This window comes from Plectropomus leopardus, chromosome 24, assembly GCF_026936395.1.
Source record: "Plectropomus leopardus strain MGB_pleo_1.0 chromosome 24, ASM2693639v1, whole genome shotgun sequence".
Classification (NCBI taxonomy): domain Eukaryota; kingdom Metazoa; phylum Chordata; class Actinopteri; order Perciformes; family Serranidae; genus Plectropomus; species Plectropomus leopardus.
In genome coordinates this window covers 7,546,570-7,567,154 of record NC_142199.1, presented here as the reverse complement: position 1 = coordinate 7,567,154, position 20,585 = coordinate 7,546,570, and the positions used below count along the sequence as shown (strand labels likewise).

General features: G+C 37.4%; 2 protein-coding genes across 7 annotated transcripts; both read right to left on the bottom strand.

Annotated features, from left to right (window-relative positions):
* Window positions 1–1,161: 1,161 nt before the first annotated feature.
* Window positions 1,162–6,716, bottom strand: acadl (acyl-CoA dehydrogenase long chain). 2 transcript variants are annotated; one of them, XM_042513390.2, is made up of 11 exons: window positions 6,543–6,711; window positions 5,236–5,415; window positions 4,960–5,097; window positions 3,843–4,007; window positions 3,698–3,764; window positions 3,454–3,618; window positions 3,244–3,345; window positions 2,752–2,865; window positions 2,361–2,488; window positions 1,899–1,985; window positions 1,162–1,778 (listed from the first exon to the last, which is right to left on the bottom strand). In XM_042513390.2, exons 1-11 carry the CDS (start codon window positions 6,629–6,631, stop codon window positions 1,685–1,687), a joined length of 1,329 nt encoding a protein of 442 aa, XP_042369324.1. In that variant the 5' UTR covers window positions 6,632–6,711; the 3' UTR covers window positions 1,162–1,684. The 2 variants fall into 2 exon arrangements, with proteins under 2 accessions (XP_042369324.1, XP_087931006.1); XM_088074880.1 differs by lacking the exon at window positions 1,162–1,778 and having other exon boundaries at window positions 1,895–1,985; window positions 6,543–6,716.
* Window positions 6,717–7,453: 737 nt separating this feature from the next.
* LOC121962636 (OX-2 membrane glycoprotein-like) lies at window positions 7,454–20,582 on the bottom strand. Of its 5 annotated transcripts, none has more exons than XR_015775957.1 (9): window positions 16,719–20,579; window positions 16,461–16,550; window positions 14,087–14,206; window positions 13,009–13,098; window positions 12,069–12,320; window positions 11,436–11,753; window positions 9,796–9,889; window positions 9,598–9,716; window positions 7,454–7,926 (listed from the first exon to the last, which is right to left on the bottom strand). XR_015775957.1 is itself a non-coding variant. In XM_088074884.1 (9 exons), the coding sequence occupies exons 3-9, from the start codon at window positions 14,121–14,123 to the stop codon at window positions 9,683–9,685; spliced, it is 690 nt and encodes a 229-aa protein (XP_087931010.1). In that variant the 5' UTR covers window positions 14,124–14,206; window positions 16,461–16,550; window positions 16,719–20,582; the 3' UTR covers window positions 7,933–9,682. The 5 variants fall into 5 exon arrangements, 3 of the variants coding, with proteins under 3 accessions (XP_087931010.1, XP_087931008.1, XP_087931009.1); XR_015775956.1 differs by lacking the exon at window positions 7,454–7,926 and adding an exon at window positions 7,933–8,223; XM_088074884.1 differs by lacking the exon at window positions 7,454–7,926 and having other exon boundaries at window positions 7,933–9,716; window positions 11,436–11,531; window positions 11,667–11,753; window positions 16,719–20,582.
* Window positions 20,583–20,585: the final 3 nt, after the last annotated feature.

Sequence of the window (20,585 nt, the reverse complement as noted above, 5' to 3'; positions counted from 1 at the left end):
ACAGCAGCTGCAAGGAGTCATTGCATCTGCATTGTGGGCTGCAGAAAAGGGGAAGCACTGTGTCCGCAGTGAAAATGAGTGCAGAGCTGAAAGCACCGGGGTGTGGCTGTTGCTGAGGAAATATGGAGAAGAGGGGGGGGGGAGGCAGAGAGGGGGAGAGGGGAAGGGGATAATTTTTTGTGATGCCAAGGGGAAAGTGGGAAGGAGGGGCAGGGGAAGGAGGGATAAAGGGGGAGAGGAGGAGAAGAAGGGAAAGGAGGGAGTGGAGGATGCATCAATGAGCAGTAGCTGTACTTCTGTCCCCCCCAGGTGAGGCATGGTGGGGATGCTGTCTGCCTTCTCAACTGGCACTGATGTGGGTTTTTGGGAATCAGAGTCCCATTGGCATGCTGTGCATGCACAAGCACATGAAGCAGAGCCGCAAGGATGAAATACATGGTACCAAGGCATGAGTCCTGTATACAATGCCAAACTCATCCATAAGGATACCAAAGATGCTTTAAATCAACCAGCCACATTCAACAGTCTGCTTTTGCCTGCTGCATGTGCTGCAATGGAATCAAATGGACATCTGGTCATTTGTCTGACAGCTTTGTCCAAACATGTGCTGCCACCTATTGGTGGAAATAAGACAGGAGAGGCTAATGCTGTTTTACAAGCCTTTCTTAGATTTAAGATCTAAAACACAAAATGTATCTACATACTCAGAACATTCCCCTTTGGGTCAATCTCTAGCTCACCTGGTCGAGTCTTCACTCAATATATGCCGAGTCCTAGCTGCAGCGCAGGTTCGATTCCAACCTGTGGCCCTTTGCTGTGTGGCATCACCCTTCTCTCTGCCCTCTTTCCTGTCGTTCTCAAGCTGTGCTACAATAAAGACAATAGCCCAAAATAATACTCTTGTCAACTATAACAGCTTTCCCCATTCATTGTCTATGGAGCAGCTCAATACTTTATACCCTATGACATTACAAATTTAGGTTTTAGCACTCTAGTTTTTGGATTTGGGAGAGTTGATAATGTTTACCAATATCTCTGGACAGTCTGAGACCATTGGAATAACATGTATGAATTTTGAAAATTGAGACATTAAGGCACTTAGATCTGATAAATGAATATCTTTTGTCACTACGTATTAGACAAAAACAACAGACAGCCCAATTACAAAAATAAATTCTTGATGGAATTTATTTTTTTTTTGATGCAATATATACAGTATATATACACAATTAAAACTACAGTTGGAGGAAAATGGACAGAAACAGACAATAGAATATGTCATGATTTCACCACAGTTGTGAAAAACACCTCAAATGTGATAAAGGTTAATGAAGGCGTTGTTGAGAAACTGTCAAACCATTATTGCTTTTTGTAATTTTTTTCATCAACCTCCAAATCAACAATGTTTCATTTATAAGAGGAAGAAAGTGTTTTTTCTTCTTTCCAATGTTAGTCTTGTTTTAATGCCTTTACTGATAAATTTGTGCAGGATTTATTTGCATCCTGTAATACTTTTTTTGACATTTTAGGTCGTTCATTATACTTAAACCGCATCAAAGTATAATAAGGTACGATGACTTAAAGTTGAACTCTTTTCAGACAAATTGTCCACTAAGAAAAAAACATCTGTGCAAACCACCCCACTTCCCCCAGTGCTCCTCCGCCATGAAAACATCCAATTTTCTCACATCTGGCTGACGATGGTGCGGGCGATGAGCTCTTTCATGATCTCGTTGGTGCCTCCGTAGATGGGTTGAATACGAGCATCCACAAATGCCCTGCAAAGACAGAAAGAGACAAGTCTAGGAACTTGTGAATGAACTGGAATATAAACAGTGTGGTAAAGCTCCCAGAAGTTATCCTGACCATCCCTGTTTCTCAGGTGATGTGGCACTCACCTGGCGATGGGGTATTCCCACATGTAGCCCCAGCCTCCGTGGAGCTGCAGGCACTGAGTGGCCACCCTGTTCTGGAGGTCAGACGCCCTGAAGAGACGACAAAAGACATCAGCAAACATGGCCTGTTTTTGAGGTACGAAGCTGCTCAATACTAAAACTATGGAAGCAAATAAGAGACTTAAGTGTCCAAAAATCCAGGAGGAAAAATCTTTTTTTTTAATTCTAAATCTTTTTAGATCTGAATATATGAACATAAAAAAAAATCAAGACAACTCATTATTATACACACATTTATATTACCATGCACCTGCATTTATCTGAAAGTTTAATTAGGCTGAACCATTAAATCATTTGTAAGGAATGCAGAGACTTAAAATTAAATATTTGGTTCAATTTTCAAAATATCTAAATTCAGAACAAATATATTCAGATTTCAAATTATGAAAAAAAAGACATTCTCACCAATATTTGGCCATGGAGGCAGTGGCGGCATCCAGGCGTTTGTCCGAGTGGAGCTGAAGGCAGTTATCAACGAAGGCTCGGCCCACACAGATCTCAGTCTTCAGCTCTGCCAGCTTGTGCTGCACAGTCTGTGGAGTAAAATTAGATGCAATGACATTTATTCTCTTAAAGAAAACAAACCTATTTTAGAGCCACAAATGAATATTAACAGGGGAAAAAGAACAGAGCAGATCTCATTCGTTTTGAGTGGTATGATGTGTTAGTGATGCAGATATCTAAAACAGTAGCTGAATATGACTGAGAACCTTAACTTGTGAAAATCAGCTAAAACATTAAATCACACACAGGCGAGAAGACAAGAAGATTTGTAAAAGAAACTTGTTATACAGACCTGGAGATGAGCGATGCTCTTGCCGAAAGCCTTCCTCTGCAGCACATAGTTCCTGGTTTCCTCAAACATGAACTCAGAGCTCGCAAGGGCCGTACCGGCAATCACCAGACGCTCCTTCGCCGCAAAATGATCAAATGATTTACCATCAGACTAACTGAACTGAAGCAGGTAATGGGTAACTCAAATGACAGCCCGGTGGGTTTGACAGAGTGGTTTCGGAATTTAAAAAGTATCTTGCGCTTTAACAAAAAAGTCTATCTCTGCAGGGATCCTTTCTATAATGTTGTCAGAAGCTTATGATGATAATATTAATCTGAGCCTGTCAGTGGCAGAAATAAGCAGTATTAGTGGACGTCAGTTGACGGTGCAAAATTTTGTTACATTGCAACCTGTTTCGCTGCTGCGAGCTGCAGTGCTCTTGGTCAAGATTGGAGCAATTTTGAAATTTGCTGTCTCCATTTGTCACTTAAGCACAAAAAAAGTTTCTTTTACCTGAGGCAGTTCGTTCATCAGGTAGTAGAAGCCCTTGTTTGCTTGTCCCAGGAGGGCGTCAGCTGGGAGTCGAACATCCTCAAAAAACAGTTCAGCTGTGTCCTTTCAATGAAGGAGAAAAAAGAGTGAGACAACAGAATCACGGTGTCCTGACATTAATCAAGAGGACTGAAGGAAACATTATTATCTCGAGCCGTTGATCTCGCGTACCTGAGCTTTTAGACCGATTTTCTCCAACTTGCGTCCCTTCTGGAAGCCCTTCGTGCCATTCTCCACCAGGAACAGACTGATGCCGTGTGCCGCGGTCTTTGCCTCGCGGTTTGTCACGGCCACCACCACCACCAGGTCGGACATCCAACCATTTGAGATAAACACCTGGACAGGTGAAATTAAAGAGGTCAGGGTGATGCTGAAATGCAATAAAATGACCGTTTTTGCTTTTCTGACTCAATACTTTGTTGCCGTTGAGGATCCAGTCGCTGCCATCCCTCTTGGCGTACGTCTTCACACCTTGAAGATCACTGAAAAACACAAAGACGCCGCGTTATTAAAGTTGCACAGCATCAGCGCTGACGTCGCATTAACGTTTGAATCCTGACCTGCCTGCTCCTGGCTCCGTCATGGCAATCGCTCCGATGCATTTCCCAGCAGTCATGTCGGGGATGAAGCGTTTAATCTGTTCTTTGGTACCGTAGTTAGAGATGTAGGGCATGATGATGTCAGAGTGCAGGGTGAAACCCGGGCCCGAGCAGTTGGAATAACCCCTGGAGGACAAAAAACAAATATAATAATAGTTTGGTATAATAGTAAAAATAATATTAATAATAATAATGATACGTTTTGTTAATAGGCACAAACAAACCGCACAGTATCTGAAGATCATAAAGTCAAACAAATAAGGAATAAGTTGATAAAATAACTAGACAAAAATCATAATTATAAACACAAAGTATAAAATCTTCATCATAAAGTCATCAGCAGTGCAAATGTCAATCAGTGTTATCACCATTAGATCCGGCCAAATATGCCATCATGAAAAGATGTTTTCAGACGGGATTTGAAGGTGGAAAGGGAATCGACAGGAAGGATTTCGAAAAGACACAAAGATAAAATTTCAGTAATAAATATAGGCTGTCACCAAAGTGTGAACGAGAATGGCTGTGATGTCTGGTGTAAGTGACGGTATTCAGTGGCTGAAAGTATAAAGACAGAGCAACATTTATAGCTTTCAAAACACGTTGAAATGTTGAGTAACGTGTGTTGTCCTCATATATAAAATAAATAAAATTGCTGATGTGTACCTTAAAGGAAAATGTACTACCCAGATGACACCCAGACGCTTAACCTGAGTGGAAAGAAAGACTTTGAAGTTGTCAGCGGTCAGAGAGAAACTATGCGCTTTAGCCAAAGTAGATTTTATCAACACGGCGAACCTCGAGTTTAACCACTTTCAAGTTGGTGAAAAATGTACGTGAACAAAGATTTAACATGTAATTAGCACTAAGAAAGGGAGACGGGTGGAAGTGGGCTTAGTGGACAAATAGAGCTGGGTGACGTCTGCATAACAGTAAAATTTAATGCAAATTTCCAAAAAATATGGCCAACAGGTACATGATTAATAATAAATAAAAGGGAGCCCCAAAGAACACCACTAATGCCTGCGAAAGAGAGTTATGTGAAATGATTAAATAGTTTTAAATTTGAAGTACTACTCACTGCTCCTCCCACACAATAGCTGCAGAGAGCAGGTCTGCTCCAAGGCCGCCATGCTCCTCCGGTATCAATATTCCCAGCATGCCTTGCTCACCAGCCTTTTCCCACAGCTCCCTGCTCACCTCACCGGCCTTCTCCCACCTGGAACATGGAAAAGTGGCTTTTAGTGAGGTAAGCAAATACTGAAACTGGTTACGTAATTTATTTATTTTGTGTCTGTTTGTTTTACTTTGTAACAGGAAATGTCAATGTTGACTTTAAACAGAGGCTTCAGCTTACTCCCGGTGGTACGGAGTCACTTCGTCTTGAAAGAAGCGCCGGACGCTTTGTCTGAATATATCGTGGTCCTCGGTGAAAATTCGGCGGGTCCCGATGTCCATCATGGTCTTGGCACTGGAGGTCTCGGGACGGGTTGATGGGACAGACTGCCCGCACTCATGAGCCTGACTGTGCTGAAGCCTGGGAGAAAAAAAAACAAAAGAAAAAAGAAAGTTAGATCTTCTTAAAGTTAACATTATGTCTTTAAATATCTTATTTTGTCCAACCAGGACTTAAAAACCAAAAGACAATCAGGTTATTATCATAAAGGACATAGAAAAGTAGCAAATTCTCACAGCTGGGACCTTTCAACCTCTCTTGAAAAGTGATTAAATAAAATGTTTTTTTTCCCCATTTCTCTGTTTCTCCACATATTCATTTATCGACTAATTATTTCAGCTCTTGCAATTTGTTTTATGTAATTGTTCAAGCTGTACTGACTTGATGTTTATTAAAAAAAACACACACACTAAATATTTTTAAATAAAATAAATACAAAAAAAATGTACACCTTAAAAACAGTAATAAAGCCACGAACATATTCTATCATGTGACACTGAATAATATTACAAACTTTGCTCAAAGTAAGGAAGCCAAATGAGAGATATAAGTTTGGCAATTTTAACAACTGAATACTTAATATTGAAAACATAATTGAATTTTTCAAATTGACCAACTGAATATAAACCATGTGAAACTGTTATTTATTTATTTATTTAATTCTGAGACTTTAAAGTTTGAACTTAGCTTTAAAAATATTGAAAAAAACAGCTTTTTAAATATCCAAACCAAGAAATTCCATATTAATTTTTTTAAGGTGATTTTACAACAAATACAATCAGAGATGATGTTAAACTATTTCAATGCTCTGAATTCAGTGTTTAGTATCAATATTGAGCATTAACTGCTTACTGTAACGGAGATGTGTCTTTTTTGCTTTATTCTAACCGAGCGTACTTCATGTCGTTATTGTTTCATGTTCACCTGCTGCTTTGTTTTTCCACATTAAAACTCCCCTTATTTAACCGGTGATTTATCACAGTACAGACAGTGTGCCAAAGGTCATGGTGACTCACTGTTCAGACCTCAGCTACAGTCCAAACAATAATAATATCAAAGACAGTACAGTAGCCTATAAACAATATGGCTACTCCGTAAATTTAAACCGTTTACGTATTTTGCATTTCTCGAAGTTATGTTAGCCATTAGCCTTTTGAAATATATCACCTTTAAAAGCAATACACTGTGTATTATACGTGTACTTTTACCTCGCAGCGGCCGGAGAGAACACCTGTCCTGGTCCACAGACATTTCTCAGCCCAGAAAGACAAGTTTTGCTTATTTTTTTAAGAAACATCCTCGATAGTGAACCGCAGCTCCGGGGTGAGTCCAAACTTTACACAGCGGCCGACACAGGAACTACAGCGTCACGTGACGCACACTGGACCAGGAAGACTTTTCCCATTTGCTTAACATTGGGACCTCCTTAAATCACGGGATCATTTTTGAGACATGTTGACTTGTAGGTTGGATCGTCGTCCGATGCATCGTCGCTCCTTCAGAAGCCTCTCTATTCAGCCCCGGAAATCGGGGATTTTTACGGGACGCTGTTAAATAAATCAGTGATGATGGATCCGATATTGGGTGTCTTCCGTCCTTATTTTAATCATATTTTAATGATAAAAGTATATTAGCATCGGTGCTAAACGCCATATTTGTTTCCCATAGTTCCTTTGGAGAGGGGTCAGAGGTTTGTTTTGGTTTTGTCGTCCAATCGGAAGACGCGTTGTATCCGCTTTCACCGCCATACGTCATCTGAAGCAAACTGCACTGTGATTGGTCTAATCCTGCTCTACCGTTTTGCGTTATTGGAAACGCCTCCTGGATTAGAATAAACGCTGGTAGCCCATATTATAACAATAATAATAATAATAATAATGATAAATAAAATAATAACAATAACAATAATGAGACCAGGGTAAATCAGGAGACAGTGTAACTAGCAGCAGGGCCTCATATGGATGTAAACTCACAATGGCACAGATAATGGGACACAGAAACAACTGCAAAACAAAAAACGATGGGACTTTTTTTGGAAAAGTGTGTCCATTTTTTGAACTATAATAGTTTTAATGTTTATTTTTTCACTTTCTGATTCCCAACACTTGGGAGAAAGGTTTTCTAACAAAAAAAACTTGTGCATAATACTTTTGGGAGATTTATCACTAAACATCTGTACAATTCATTTTCCGTCTTGGTTTTTCTTATGTCATGGTCTCATAACTATTTGTAAATTCAAGTGACATCACTACAGCCCAAATATTCTGATAGCCCAGGTTTGCGTTAAATATTGAACAACATTAAAAACACAGTCGATAATAAAGATTGTATTGTATAAAAATATTGTATGAAATAAAAAAAATGGTTGTTTGCACTACATCCACAAGTTTCTGTTTCTGGGTGATTTTAACACATGACACAAAGAAAGAATTGTGAAAACAAATAGATATGGTGATAATAGCTGTAGTCTCTGAAATGGCCTACAAGAAAAAAGCAAATGCACCACTTGTTTCCAACCAACTGCTGCCCTTCTTCTCCCCCACTGCGACGTCCCTGTGACTTAACTCTCCACAGTTAGAAATGGACACAAAGCTGAAAAACATTGTAAACAACATCCATTTATTTAGCTATTCCAGCAATATTATGATATACTGTAGCTTTATTCTACCTACACACAGAAGACATAATTTGACAGACACGTTACATTTAAAGAGAACTCAGATTCAATATATTGCAGAGTCATTTGACCCCGGTGAGTTTTTAATTTTTTTTGTTTGTTTGTTTCAGGATGTCGGGGCCTGGTTAACGTGATGGTGTTAAGACAATGACAGATGGTTAAAATGGTGCATTCTCTGAACTTGTCCCGTATGGTTTTCTGGCTCAGATCCTCTGTCCCACAGAGACACGGTAACAACAAAAACAAACAAGCAATGAAATCATGTGGGAGAAGTATTAAGTTCTTAGATAGTTCTTACACAGTTAAACTTAACATTTTGATAAACTGAGCAAAAATAAATACTTTTATGGAAAGAGTGAGAGAATAAATTAAAAGATTAGATTATGAGAAATTGTGGTGAAATGTCACGATCATAATTACACATCACAGGTTAATGATCCTGTGTTTGACAGACATGGATGCGAAACAATATTTCACAGTCAGTACTTTGCCACAACTACAGTCATATAATGTGTCAGAGTAGAGCAATAAATAAACAAACATTGAACACTAATGTACAAAACTGCAAGAAAAAAAATAGAATACATTTTTTTGTCATTGCACAAAAAAGACAGAAAAGTGCAATATTGCAACACATGAATATTGTGTGTATTTTATCATATTTTATGAATAACTTAAACTTTATAGATACATCTAGTAATATGTAAATATGCACATTTTTGAATTAAATATTCATCTCTTTTTCACATTTCAAGTTTATAGATAGCTGAATGAAATGATCAGTGTAGATTTCTTGTGCAAAAAATAACATTGAAATTTTGCTAATATATTCCTCGGTGATAAGTTGCCTACCTGACATTATGATCTTCTTCTTTCTCCTTTTCTTTATTTAACCAAAAAGCACAACAGATGGCACCATAGCCACATACAACATGTCCTTGTTTTCACCAAAATACATCAACTTTTTTCCTCTGATCTACCTGTTAGATTATCCTGAAGTAAACTTTTACTATTGCACTGTGTTGCCGTCACTATAACTCAGAATAAGCATGAAGTTACCAGCTTTACAGATCTATATATAAATAATAAACAATTTGTTATTCATGAGAGGCAAGGGGATTACTGCAAAATCGCAATAATAGCTATTTCAGATATTTTTTTAAGAACTGTGGAGTGTGTTTATTTATATTTACTTATATAATGTATATTTTTTGATCTATTATGTAATTTATTCATTTATCAATTCATGTATGTTTCCTAAGCCAATCGGGGGGCTCAAGAAAAAAACAATGTAGTTCCAGGGAGAGCCGTGATTTAACCAACAAAAAAAAGAAGAAGAAGAAATCCCACTTCAGCCACCTCCCTACTCTGATAAATAAAGTACAATCCCTGATTAAGCTCAAATATCGCAACATATTTGAAAAATTGGTCACTGTTGCTGCATTTTTACATTCTACAAAGACCAAACAAGCTTTGCTTTTAGAGGTATAAAGTGCTGAGTATTGGAATTTAAAATAAATGGTTGCTATGAAAACCACATGTGGAATCTTAAATAGCAGCTTTTTTAGCTTAATTAACTGTCACACCTGTAAAAGTTTGGACGCCAAGAAACGCAGATGCTTGTAATGCTTGCATGCTTGAATGTAAGCTGTGTGAAAATCCCAGTGTTTGTCAAACACTTTCATTTCTTCTGGGACTCTTTAACCTGCAAGGAAGAGAGGGAATTTAATTATAATTTACTAATAAGAAGAATATACCACGTGTATTGGTGTCAAATGTCTCACCTTTTTCGCTTCATTGCAGCAGCAGCAACCATGAAGGAAACGAACAACACAGCACCGATCACAAGTGCAATCCCTGATGACGACAGCTTTTTCCCTGGAGACAAACACAGTGTCAGTCTGTGCAGGAAGATGGTAAGTCGCATATTCCTGAAAGAGGACACCTTCATGGACACATTCTGACTTTATAATGCCAAGAATTAACTGACCTGACCTGCTAGACGAGAGGGCGAATAACACACATCTCATTTTATTGTGACACAGTCTTGAACATGACAGCTAGACGGAAGTGAAAGTGAAACGTAGTCTATTTTTAATGTGTCACTGCTCAGCTGACGCACACAGAGGACAATATTCAATGTTTGCACTGAGTCATTCTCAGTTCACTCACTGCTCTTCCCAGATTTCAGGGACTTTATTGAGTTCCTGGTTTGGAGGATGTGTCACGAGGCTTTTCATAATTATGACGTCACATTTACAACTCAGTTCTCTGGAGTTTGACAACAAAGTGAGACGTATGCTGGGTAATACGTGGGTAAAGTATCAAATGTAGGCCATAAACTTGTTTTTTTCCTGATATCACCCTGTGGGGAAGATGTGGTGGACGTGACATGCTTCCAATCAGTCAACATAATAACTGTCAGCAAATTTTCCAGGAAGCTCACATTCCACTCACAAGAGCATGATTGACTTTCTCGGTAATTTTCTGAAAAACACTCATGCTATAATTGCACTCTTTAGTCTCATTCATACGCACTTTATGTGAGAGAAAAGTTACACCTGTGTCACTGCCCTCATGCTTCCATGCAACCTCTATGTTGGCAAAGATACAGCTAATAAATGGCACAAGAGTGGTGCTACTCCGTTTTGTTCATATCCATCAATTTTCAGAAAACGTGCAAAAGTATGAATGAAATGAACGCAGAGCACGGACAGAAGGAATAAATGAGCCATTACAAATAAATATGCTATGTACAACCATATAGGGTTCTTTAGCTTTCTACTATAGTTAAGTCATTTTTTGTTCCAAGTCTAACCTTTTTAAAAGTTCAACTTATATTTCAATGTTTTACTGAAACTAGCAGGTGGTACATATAGAACAGAATAACTCTAACTATAAACCTTAATCAGTCTAACCCAATTACATCCCACAGACCTCTTTCATGGGTAGCAAGTGGAATAATGAAACAGCAGCAATGTGCAGTAAAATTTGGATAATAACAGAAAATTTACTAAATTATAATAATTCCATATAGAACATTAGAAAAGGTAAATAGATAAATAAATAAATAAAAATAAACAAAATTAAGGTTCAACTTAAAACCCTTTCAGAGGGTTCGACCTATAAAAATATACCAATAAAAAATTACTCCTGAAATGCGAAATACGAAATACGAGCCAGAAATTGGATATTTAAGGGTGCTTTCAACTATCGATGAAGAACTTTCTTCCAAAAAGGGTTCTTTGAATGAAATGTTTTTTAATGGAAGCTTTGGTCTTACGAAGAACTATTTCTTTAAGAAAGGTTATTTTAGAAGCAAATGTTTTTGGGTTTCTCAGCCCTTCAGGAGATAATGTTCTTTCTAAGACTATACATAACAAAACAAATGCCTGATCTACACAAAAGCAGTTGACATACATACCCTCCTCTCCCTTTTTCTCCTTGGCAGGTAAAGAAAAAGAGATCCTCTTCCTCCTTTGTCCACCGTTCAGCAGACAGTCCACATGTCCCTTCCACTCTGGAGGTATTAGCAGAGTGATGTTGCTGCTGCTGGTAAACGTTTGGTCACTATTTGGTTCTTTCCTCGTCTGCTGCTTGTCTAAGCGGGTAGCAGGAGGAGAGAAGTCCCACTGAATGGCTGGTGCTGGTTTACCTGTAGCCGAGCAGCTGAACACAACTTCCATGTCGTCGTCCTCGGTTTCACTGGGTGGTTGTGCTTTTGCTTCCACCTCGGATATCCCTTTTAGAGAATAAAAACGGGTCATTTTGAGAGCTCACAATCTGATTACCTGAATGCTTTGGTGACACTTTACAGAATAAAAATTAATAATAGTAATAATAAATAAATAAACAAACAAATGTATAAATAAAAAATCTTCCTTGTACCTTGTATAAGAGCCATATAAAAATTCACAAAATTGACAGAGCTCTTGAGAAAAAGTCTACATTTTCAGTTTCAACTAGCAAAAGCAATGCTAATATTATTTCTTTTTTGAAATCTGACTGTATTTCAAACTTAAAAACAAAATTAATTTATTAATTTGTTGCAACTAACCTTGCACCGTGAGGCAAGTCTGCTTTCTTTTGGAGCCATCAGGATACACGTTAAAAGAGCAGATATAACAACTTTCATCCCCCCACGTCACATTCTTCAGAGTGATGGATGTTGAAGTCAGTGACGCCTCGGTGAAAGTCACTTTCCCCTTGTAAGGCTCGTTTACTTGCTGTCCAAACCGTTTGCTGTAGGTCGCCAAATTCTCAATGGACTCGTCCTTAAAAAGTCTCTGCCATGTGACCTGCAGCACACCTGGTGGGAACATTAATGCTTCAGTCAATCAATAACACAAGTACAAATTTGGAGTGGGTTATTTTAATATTTTGTTTTCATGCCATTTGCTACTTTTGCCACATTTCAAAGGGTTAAACTGCACATTTTTTATTTATCTACAGTTATTTGACAGTTTTGGTTACTTTAAAGATTCAGATTTTTGCATATTTAGAGCTTACAGGATGTCATGCTGTGCTGTATATTTAGCTATCCAACACTATAGCTGATGAACTGCAGCTGCAAAGACTGATCAGTAAATTGTCAGAAAATTGATTGTCAACTCTTTCGATAATCACTGAGGTTATATTTCATGCCAAAATGCAAAAAATATATTTTATGGTTCCTTCATCTTAAATATGAGAAGTTGCTACTTTTAGTTTTTAATTATTTTAATCATTGATTTATTTTTAATCATCTTAAGATGAAGACATGATTTGGGGCTTTGGTAAATGGATTAATATTTATTTATTTAATAATAATTAAAAAAAACTAAACAATAAATAGACTGAAGGAGAAAATAACCAGACAATGATTCCATAATGAAAAAAAAGCTACAGACTGATCTACAAAATAGTTTGTCAAAGTAAAAGTCATATACTTCCTCCACCACTGTCTGCATTTTCACTGCAAAACTGGAATATAAAAAGAAAAAAGAATGCTTGCACACCTTTCAGGTTGGCCACTGCACACTTGTAGTACGCATTTCCGCCGTAGTCAGCTGTTGTGTTTCCATAGCCAGTGATCTGTGATGTGCAGACTGAAAATAAAAAAGCTGAGTTTCGGTAAATTCAGATTTAGAGTAAAACATCCTTTTGTCATGTTCAGTATAAAAAGAAATAAAAAGTTGGATAAACTTTTATTATGAATAAGATACAGAACTTATTTTTGAATTTCCAATAAATTGTGCTTCCATGACTTTTGAACATAATTAATAATATGCTTTAAAGGAGCTCTATGCAACATTGAGAGATTATCTGTGATTCAGAGTCTAACGGTGCTAACAACAGCAACAGTGCTATCAGAGAGGTGAGAAGGTGTTAGAAGATAATACTAAAAAATATGAAAACTATCCAGGTAACTATAATAATAATAATAATAATAATAATAATAATAATAATAATAATAATAATAATAATAATAATAATAATAAGAAGAAGAAGAAGAAGAAGAAGAAGAAGAAGAAGAAGAAGAAGAAGAATTATAGTTGTAGTCATTGTGGCAAGATACTGAACCCCAAATTGCTCCCAATGCTGCGTCATCGGAGTGTGAGTGGTCAATAAGACTAGAAAAGCACTATACAAGTAGTCCATTTACCATTTACTATTTATAGTGTTCTGGACATTTTTCCCTATTTTGTAGTATTATCCTCCTACTCTCCATTTCTTAAAACTAATTTCCAGGTAATTTTATTTTCTTCATTCCTTGCAATTTGTGAAAAATCTCTTGCCAAGTTGCTCATTTCCTTCATAGCCATATTTTCAAAGGAATTCAAACCAATCTGCAAAGGTTTCAAAGTATGAAATGCATGTGAAAAGACTCTGAATGCAGCACAAGAAAACCAATGTCATTCCAGGTTTCAAAAGATTAATTATATGTCAGTATAATCAAATGTAAATAACATTATAAATGACACATAGTTTGGCAAAGGTAACTTAATAATATCTGACTACAAAAAAGCTGGACTCTGTTCTGTGACTAACTAGTTAAAAAGAGGGGAGTCGCCCTCATCTGTCAGTGTAACTTACCTTCAAACAGCAAACTGGTGATTATAAGGATCCACATCTTCTTCTTGAACAGCTATACAGGTAACACTTTCAGTTTAAGCCCTGGGCAGCTTTTAAAGGGCTACTTTAATAATAATGAAACTAAAGAGAGAGAAAGAGAGAGAGCGCACTCAGGGAGGGACGGAGGCAGCTGAGGGGAATTCCTTTCAAGAGTCCTGAAGTAGCACGACAATAATATAATCTGGAGATTTGTTGACTTGGTGCTTCAAAGCTAATGACGAATAAGTTGAATATTTACAAAACATAAATAATTATAAATTAAATCAATTTTACCACAGGAGGTAGAAGTGTAAATTAAAGGTGAACTCACATTCAAAGAGTCAGTCTGACTTATTTCCTTCTTTTTGATTTCAAACTCTCACTGCTTTTATCTCACTGTTACTGTGAAGTCCAGTAAATTGTTTACTTACTGTATTCCTGTGCTGTAATTACAGCAACTTCAGTCATTTTAGTTGGTCAAAAAATTCCAGTGCTAGAAGCAGAAGTCCCCTTCGTTGCTAATAATGTGGTCTTTGGTGTTTTAAGGTTTGAATATCATTTCCCTGTGGGGTCGGCTAAGTGATCATTCAAATTTTCACAAGACTAAGTGTGATAACAAACATGTGATCTTGACATTGTAGTTTGACTTTAAGTAGTTTGGGAAAGTCCACACCAATAAAAGAAAGAAGATATTTTGTTTTGAATGATTTCAGAGATTTAAAACGGAGCAAAAACCTTCTGTATCATTAATACAAATTCATGTCAGGTTTTAAGAGTGCTAATATCCCATAATGGCTCTAATACCATTTCCACTATCGATTAACCACTTTGTTTGTCCTCAGTTTTACCACATTGTTTTGAGAGTAGTTTCCGGCCAATAATTGCAAATGTTCCACAGTGAAAAACAACCTTTTTGCAGAATACTACTGGGATCACTAACACACAGAAAATAATCGCCTCTTATGTTTCTGTCCAACGATGGCGTCCCAAGAAATTTTTCATAGGTGCGGCCAGAGAGGCCACTAAATCTATAACTGAATTTTAGGGATGGTATTAAAGCATGTACGGTGTTTGAAAACGATGTCAATATGGAGTGTTAAGGAATTGCATACTGAATACTTTAGTTTCCTAATTTGCTCATACTGCTACAGGTAACATTTTGAGTTCCTCAACAATCCTTTTTTTAACCTGTCATGTATCTATAAACATGTTTCAAATCAAACAGGGTACTTGTATTTCACTGCTGGAGAGGTGATGTTCTCATGGAATTAGTCTGCTTTAGAAAGATGCTTAATCTTTTTAAATTGGTGCTACATGACCAAAGGAAATAGGGAAAAAAGGACGCTTAGACGCACTGCTGTTTCCTAAGGTGGGTGACATAATGCAAATTCATTTGACACATTGGTGGATGTCTGGCAACAAACAATCCTGTAATACAGTTAAACACTCAGCTAAAACATGTTTCTGAAAACATTTGAGGTGAGAAATATGCAACTCAGTAACAGCATCTTGGTTTATATTTGATCAGCGCTGCTCAGTTTGACCCTTTTTTATCTCAGTTTTTTCAGCTTCTATTTCCGCTATGCAGGAAACAGTATGGTGCCCACTTCCTGTTAACAACCTCTTGCTATTACAGCAAAACACTAGAATTAAATTTGTCTCTGAAAACATTTTAGGAGAGAAATAGGCAATATAGTAACATAATCTTGATTTTTTTCGACCAGCACTGCCTAGTTTTACTGTTTGATTGGGTTATGGTCTGAGTTTGAGAGACATACTGTGGGGCAGGTCTGACTCCTCTGACTCTTCTATTCGTGTACTCTTTGTGTCCGTGGTGGCGACACGAATGGCAGGTAATACCAAAATGCAGAAGTAAAGCCTGTAGGTTGAAAAACAGTCCAGAGAGCCGGCAAAACTCTGCTGGATGAGATGTACTACCCACATTGTTTTGATACAAAGCTGGTTGAAAGTATCTCTATAAAAAGACAAAATATACAGTTTTGATTTGGAGTACACCAATTGTAAGAAACAAAACATTTACCGGGAATTTTTTTTTTAAATTATAAATTTAGCTGAGACTCACCGATACCCAGAAAACGCATTTTCATTCAGACATCTTGAGCTGAGAGTTCAAGGGACGTCTTTGAAAAAAACCATGTCTGTTTTTCCCCCACCAAAATTTAGCCAACTTTTGAGCGCTGTTTAGCCCTCGTCCTGTAACATAAAACACACCTCAGGGCACTTCACACTGTTACTAAGGGTTAAAACTCATCTACAGCTTCTTGGGCTTTGCTGCCTGAACATCTATTACCAGAAAGTGAGGCTGCCAGGCTAAAGGTAAAGGATGTGGGCCTACCTGTTGCTGTGCGGTCACAGCCCTGATCTGATGGCCATCACCTGGTCAGCTCTGTTGTCCAACACCGTCAGTACTTGATTGACAGTTTATCTGTTGGCAATAAACACACAGACAATAACTTGGAACAAAACTTAGTTTGGTAAAGGAGTTAACTATCGTCCACTGCCGATCCACACCTGGTCTGAATTATCTCTTTGTTACCTCGGCACGCCCCCTCTCAAACTAACACAGGCTCTACACCAGCAAAGCCCAACCCACCTATCCTCTTAGCCAAGAAGGACAGCCAGAAGGGAGACCTTGTGCCATGAAGGATCACCTGTAGGACAGTGTGAGCAAAGTTTCAAATCCAAGGATAGCGAAAGAATGACATATTCTTCCTATGAATACCATTCGCCTTGGTTGGTTGTCCTTTTTTTTTAAAGATTATTTATTTATTAGATTGTACAGGTGCAATGTTGAAGGTGGAGAGCGAGGGGATGACATGTGGCAAAGGGTGGTGAGTTGAAATCGAACCCGCAGCCGGTGCAGCGAGGATATAACCTTTCGTACATGAGGTGCTTGTTCTACCAGGTGACCTATTGGGCGCCTGCACTGATTAGATTTAGGCAAGATGGTTAGAAATGGTTAGGTTAGGGTGAGACGCAATACTTTGCTGTTCAAGGATTCGCAAATTTGCATCATGTGACACTTCCTATAAAGCTTTAACGATATGGTTGGTATCTATGGATGCCTTAGTTTGTCTAGTTTCACAAGATACCATGGCCTTTGTGTTAGCTTAAATACTGAGCATGTTGAAGCCTCTTAAAGAGAGTAATATTATAATAGAAATTCTTCCCCACCACTACTGACTTGGGATGCTTCATCATTGCTTTGGGTTAGGCTGCTTGGAATTATGATAATCATGTTGCACAAGGGTAGATTTGGTTTTTGGCAAACCCTCTTTCACTTCAGTTTTTATATAATGACATAGTCTTATTCCCTCAAATTGTATGATGTTATGTTCAGTAATCCTCTTGCTCATACTGATGCTACGCTGTGTGGTCACATCCTGAAATTCTCACATCCTGAAATTCTCACAAATGCAATCGTGAAACTGATATTATCTGCAGGAAATCTTTCAAGGGCACATTGTAGCTGCAATCCAGTTCTGTCACTGTATTTTTCATTAGAAGCATGATACACAGCTTAGCTCAGTGCAACCGGGAAAAAAAGGCGGAAATCAGACTTTAAGAGAGGGTGTGGAACCCACATGTTATATGCAAAACCCCGTGATGCCTCTGTTGGTATGTTGTGCAATTTGCAGTCTTGTCACATTAAAAATCTTGGGAAATCTTGTTTACAAAACAGTATTAAAGGGAAGTCTAAAAGTAATTCCTCTTAATCATGGACTTGGAAAGAACCTGCTCTTTGAAAGGGTTACTGAACATCACTGGTGGACTCCCAGTGGACAAAACAACTTAATTGATTCACTGACAACAAATTTTTTTTACCGTGTTTTGGTGCCTAAAAAAGCCACTACAAACACAATGACCAGGTCAGTACAAAACACCTGTTTTGTGCATAAACACCAGCTGGAAAAAGGCGTCAGATTGCAACAAAATACCCTGGTTTAGTACCTAAAAAGCTGCTGGAAACACTTTAAGAGGTCACTGCAAAACACCAGTTTGGTGCCTAGAAAGACTGGGTCATTATAGAACACCCCTGATTGGTGAATAAAAGTGTTGAACACAGTGACAGGTCACTACAAAACAATCATTTGTTCCCTTAAACTGGCTAGACAAATTGTGACAGGTAGCTAAAAAACACCCCCGTTTGTGCTCGAAAAGCCACTGGAAAAATTGACAATTTGCTAGAAAACACCCCTGTGTGGTGCCTAAAAATTTCAACAGCGACCAGTTGCAACATAACTTTATTTATTAATTTTTTTAAGTCATGAACTCAATAATCAATCACTTCCATTTTCAGTATCATATTTACTAAAGCTGTAAAACGTCACATGTCCACAGTTCTAGGGTTGATTGTGCATTACATATCAGTGAGTCACAGATGAACTACATTTCCTGAATGTTTGCTCCTCCAGAGCAGCCAGTTTTATTTTGGAAATTTAAAAAAACTATTCCAAAGTATTAATTACATCTAGAAAGTACCAAGCATGCTGACACCTGTAATTTTAAACAGGGGAAAAATAGCTGGCAACCTATGATTTACCAACCAACACCAACACCAGCCCTGTGATTTAGATTTAAGCAGAAAGTGTGATGGTTTTAGTTCCACTTCTCTGATATTGAAACTTATCTGTGCAGCAGCTGTAGAGCATCACAGCCTGTCAGTGTCTCACAAAACAACTTCAAACTGAGTTGAGATTCGGCTTTTGTCTGGAAGACAGAATGCTGAGAATCATTTTATACAGGTTTTGACACGCATTAACCCTTTGAAACCTGAGCAAATTGGTTTGATTTCTTTCAAAAAGGTAATGAGCAGCTTAACAACGCGACACAATAAAAAGCAAGAATTTTGTAAAAGTTACAAAAAAAAGAAAATTACTTGAAAATAAACAAAATTAAAAAAAAAAACAAAAAAAAAAAACATGAAAATGACCTGCAAAAAAGGTGCAGAGGATTGAAAAATCCGTTTGATTTTTTTCTGTAACATACGTTTAAATATATAATTATAATGATTATTGACAATGTTTTTATTAAGATTTTTTCAGCAGTAAAGACAGATCCAGCTTTTTAACTTGAGTAAAAGCTGCATACAGTCGAAACCCTCCCTTTCAAGTTTTTTTTTGTTTGTTTTTTTTTAATTAAGAAGAAACAGCAACAAAAAGAAACAAAAACAGAATATAAATATTCACAAGACAGCAGGTTACCCCTAAATATTGCCTGTCATATTGCAGTACATATATCATATAATCTCGTCATTATTATTAAATAACATAAGCAGCATTGTAATGCTGTAGCTGTTTTTGGTGGTATGAAATTTAACTTATATATATATATAACTTATATATTTATATACCATTGTGTAGTTTAGATATGTGTAAAACCGTGATGTAAAAAGCAACCAGCAAAGATAGCCTAGCTGTCAGAAAAATGTAGAGGAGTAAAAAGAACAATATAATATTTCTGACTGAAATATAGTACAATAAGACAGTTAAAAAAATGAGGAAGTTTAAACTCCAAAAGAAGAAGTTTTTGGTCTTCAGCACGACATGTCCCAGTGTTGCTGACTGAATCCTTATTGCTGGTAATCGCCACGTGTCTGGGAAAATGCTTAATGCACTTAATTTAAGCTTTTCTGCATTGCCTTTTTTGCTTATTACACTTAATATGTCATCCATTTAAGCTGAATTGGCTTTTTAAACAGGACAGCTGATCGATTTCCCTTAAATCTCCCCAAACAGTGCTGAGAGAATCTGTTCTCTTGCCCCAGTACAGTCTTGTACAGTCTGCGCTGTCACTTGCCTGTCTGGCACTGATTATTGTCAACCAAAGAAAACAAATGCAGAAAATGTCAACCACATGCTTGTGACTAGTCTTACTTCCTCAGTGAATAAACAGGAATGCTAACAGGGGAACGCCACAAAGAAAAACAATAGCAACCTATCTACGTAAGTGTTTGCACAGTAAAAATGAAAACATCCTCTTTGTTCTTTGTAACAAAAGAAATAACCACATCACACAGTGGATTTGCATCTATAAAAAATGAGGATAAGAGGGTAATACTGTTGATTGATTTATGAAAGACTTTCACAGTCACAATTTCTTACAACTTAATTTAGCAACTACAAGGAACTTTGTGTTGATTTTGGCAACTGCTTTGAATAAAAATGGTAGCAGCTCACACCTCTACCTCATGTTGTAAAGATGTCAATCTGGTGAGCTCGTCCAGTAGTTTTGGAAGAGAGTGAAAGATGCAAATCACCTCAGAAACCTATATTATTTTGTAAAGATATACATAAAAAGAAAAGAACAACTTAGTTTTCAAGCTTTTTGTAAAATGATAAGCTGGTTCAGATCATTATTACAGTATACTATAAAAACAGCGTGATGCTTTTAACATACTCAGTATTGGACATTAAATGTACATGCAAGATACACTTACAGTGAAATACAGAAATGATCA

Excerpts from the sequence above, each read along its gene's own strand:
- acadl (XM_042513390.2), bottom strand. The coding sequence starts at position 6,631 with ATGTTTCTTAAAAAAATAAGCAAAACTTGTCTTTCTGGGCTGAGAAAT. Across the intron at positions 4,008-4,959 it reads GCTATTGTGTGGGAGGAGCA|GGGTTATTCCAACTGCTCGG; the intron begins GTGAGTAGTACT and ends TTTGTCCTCCAG. Across the intron at positions 3,346-3,453 it reads AAATCGGTCTAAAAGCTCAG|GACACAGCTGAACTGTTTTT; the intron begins GTACGCGAGATC and ends CTTCATTGAAAG.
- LOC121962636 (XM_088074882.1), bottom strand. The coding sequence starts at position 14,123 with ATGTGGATCCTTATAATCACCAGTTTGCTGTTTGAAG. Across the intron at positions 13,099-14,086 it reads CACCAGTTTGCTGTTTGAAG|TCTGCACATCACAGATCACT; the intron begins GTAAGTTACACT and ends TTTTATTTTCAG. Across the intron at positions 12,321-13,008 it reads TGCAGTGGCCAACCTGAAAG|GTGTGCTGCAGGTCACATGG; the intron begins GTGTGCAAGCAT and ends TGTTCCCACCAG.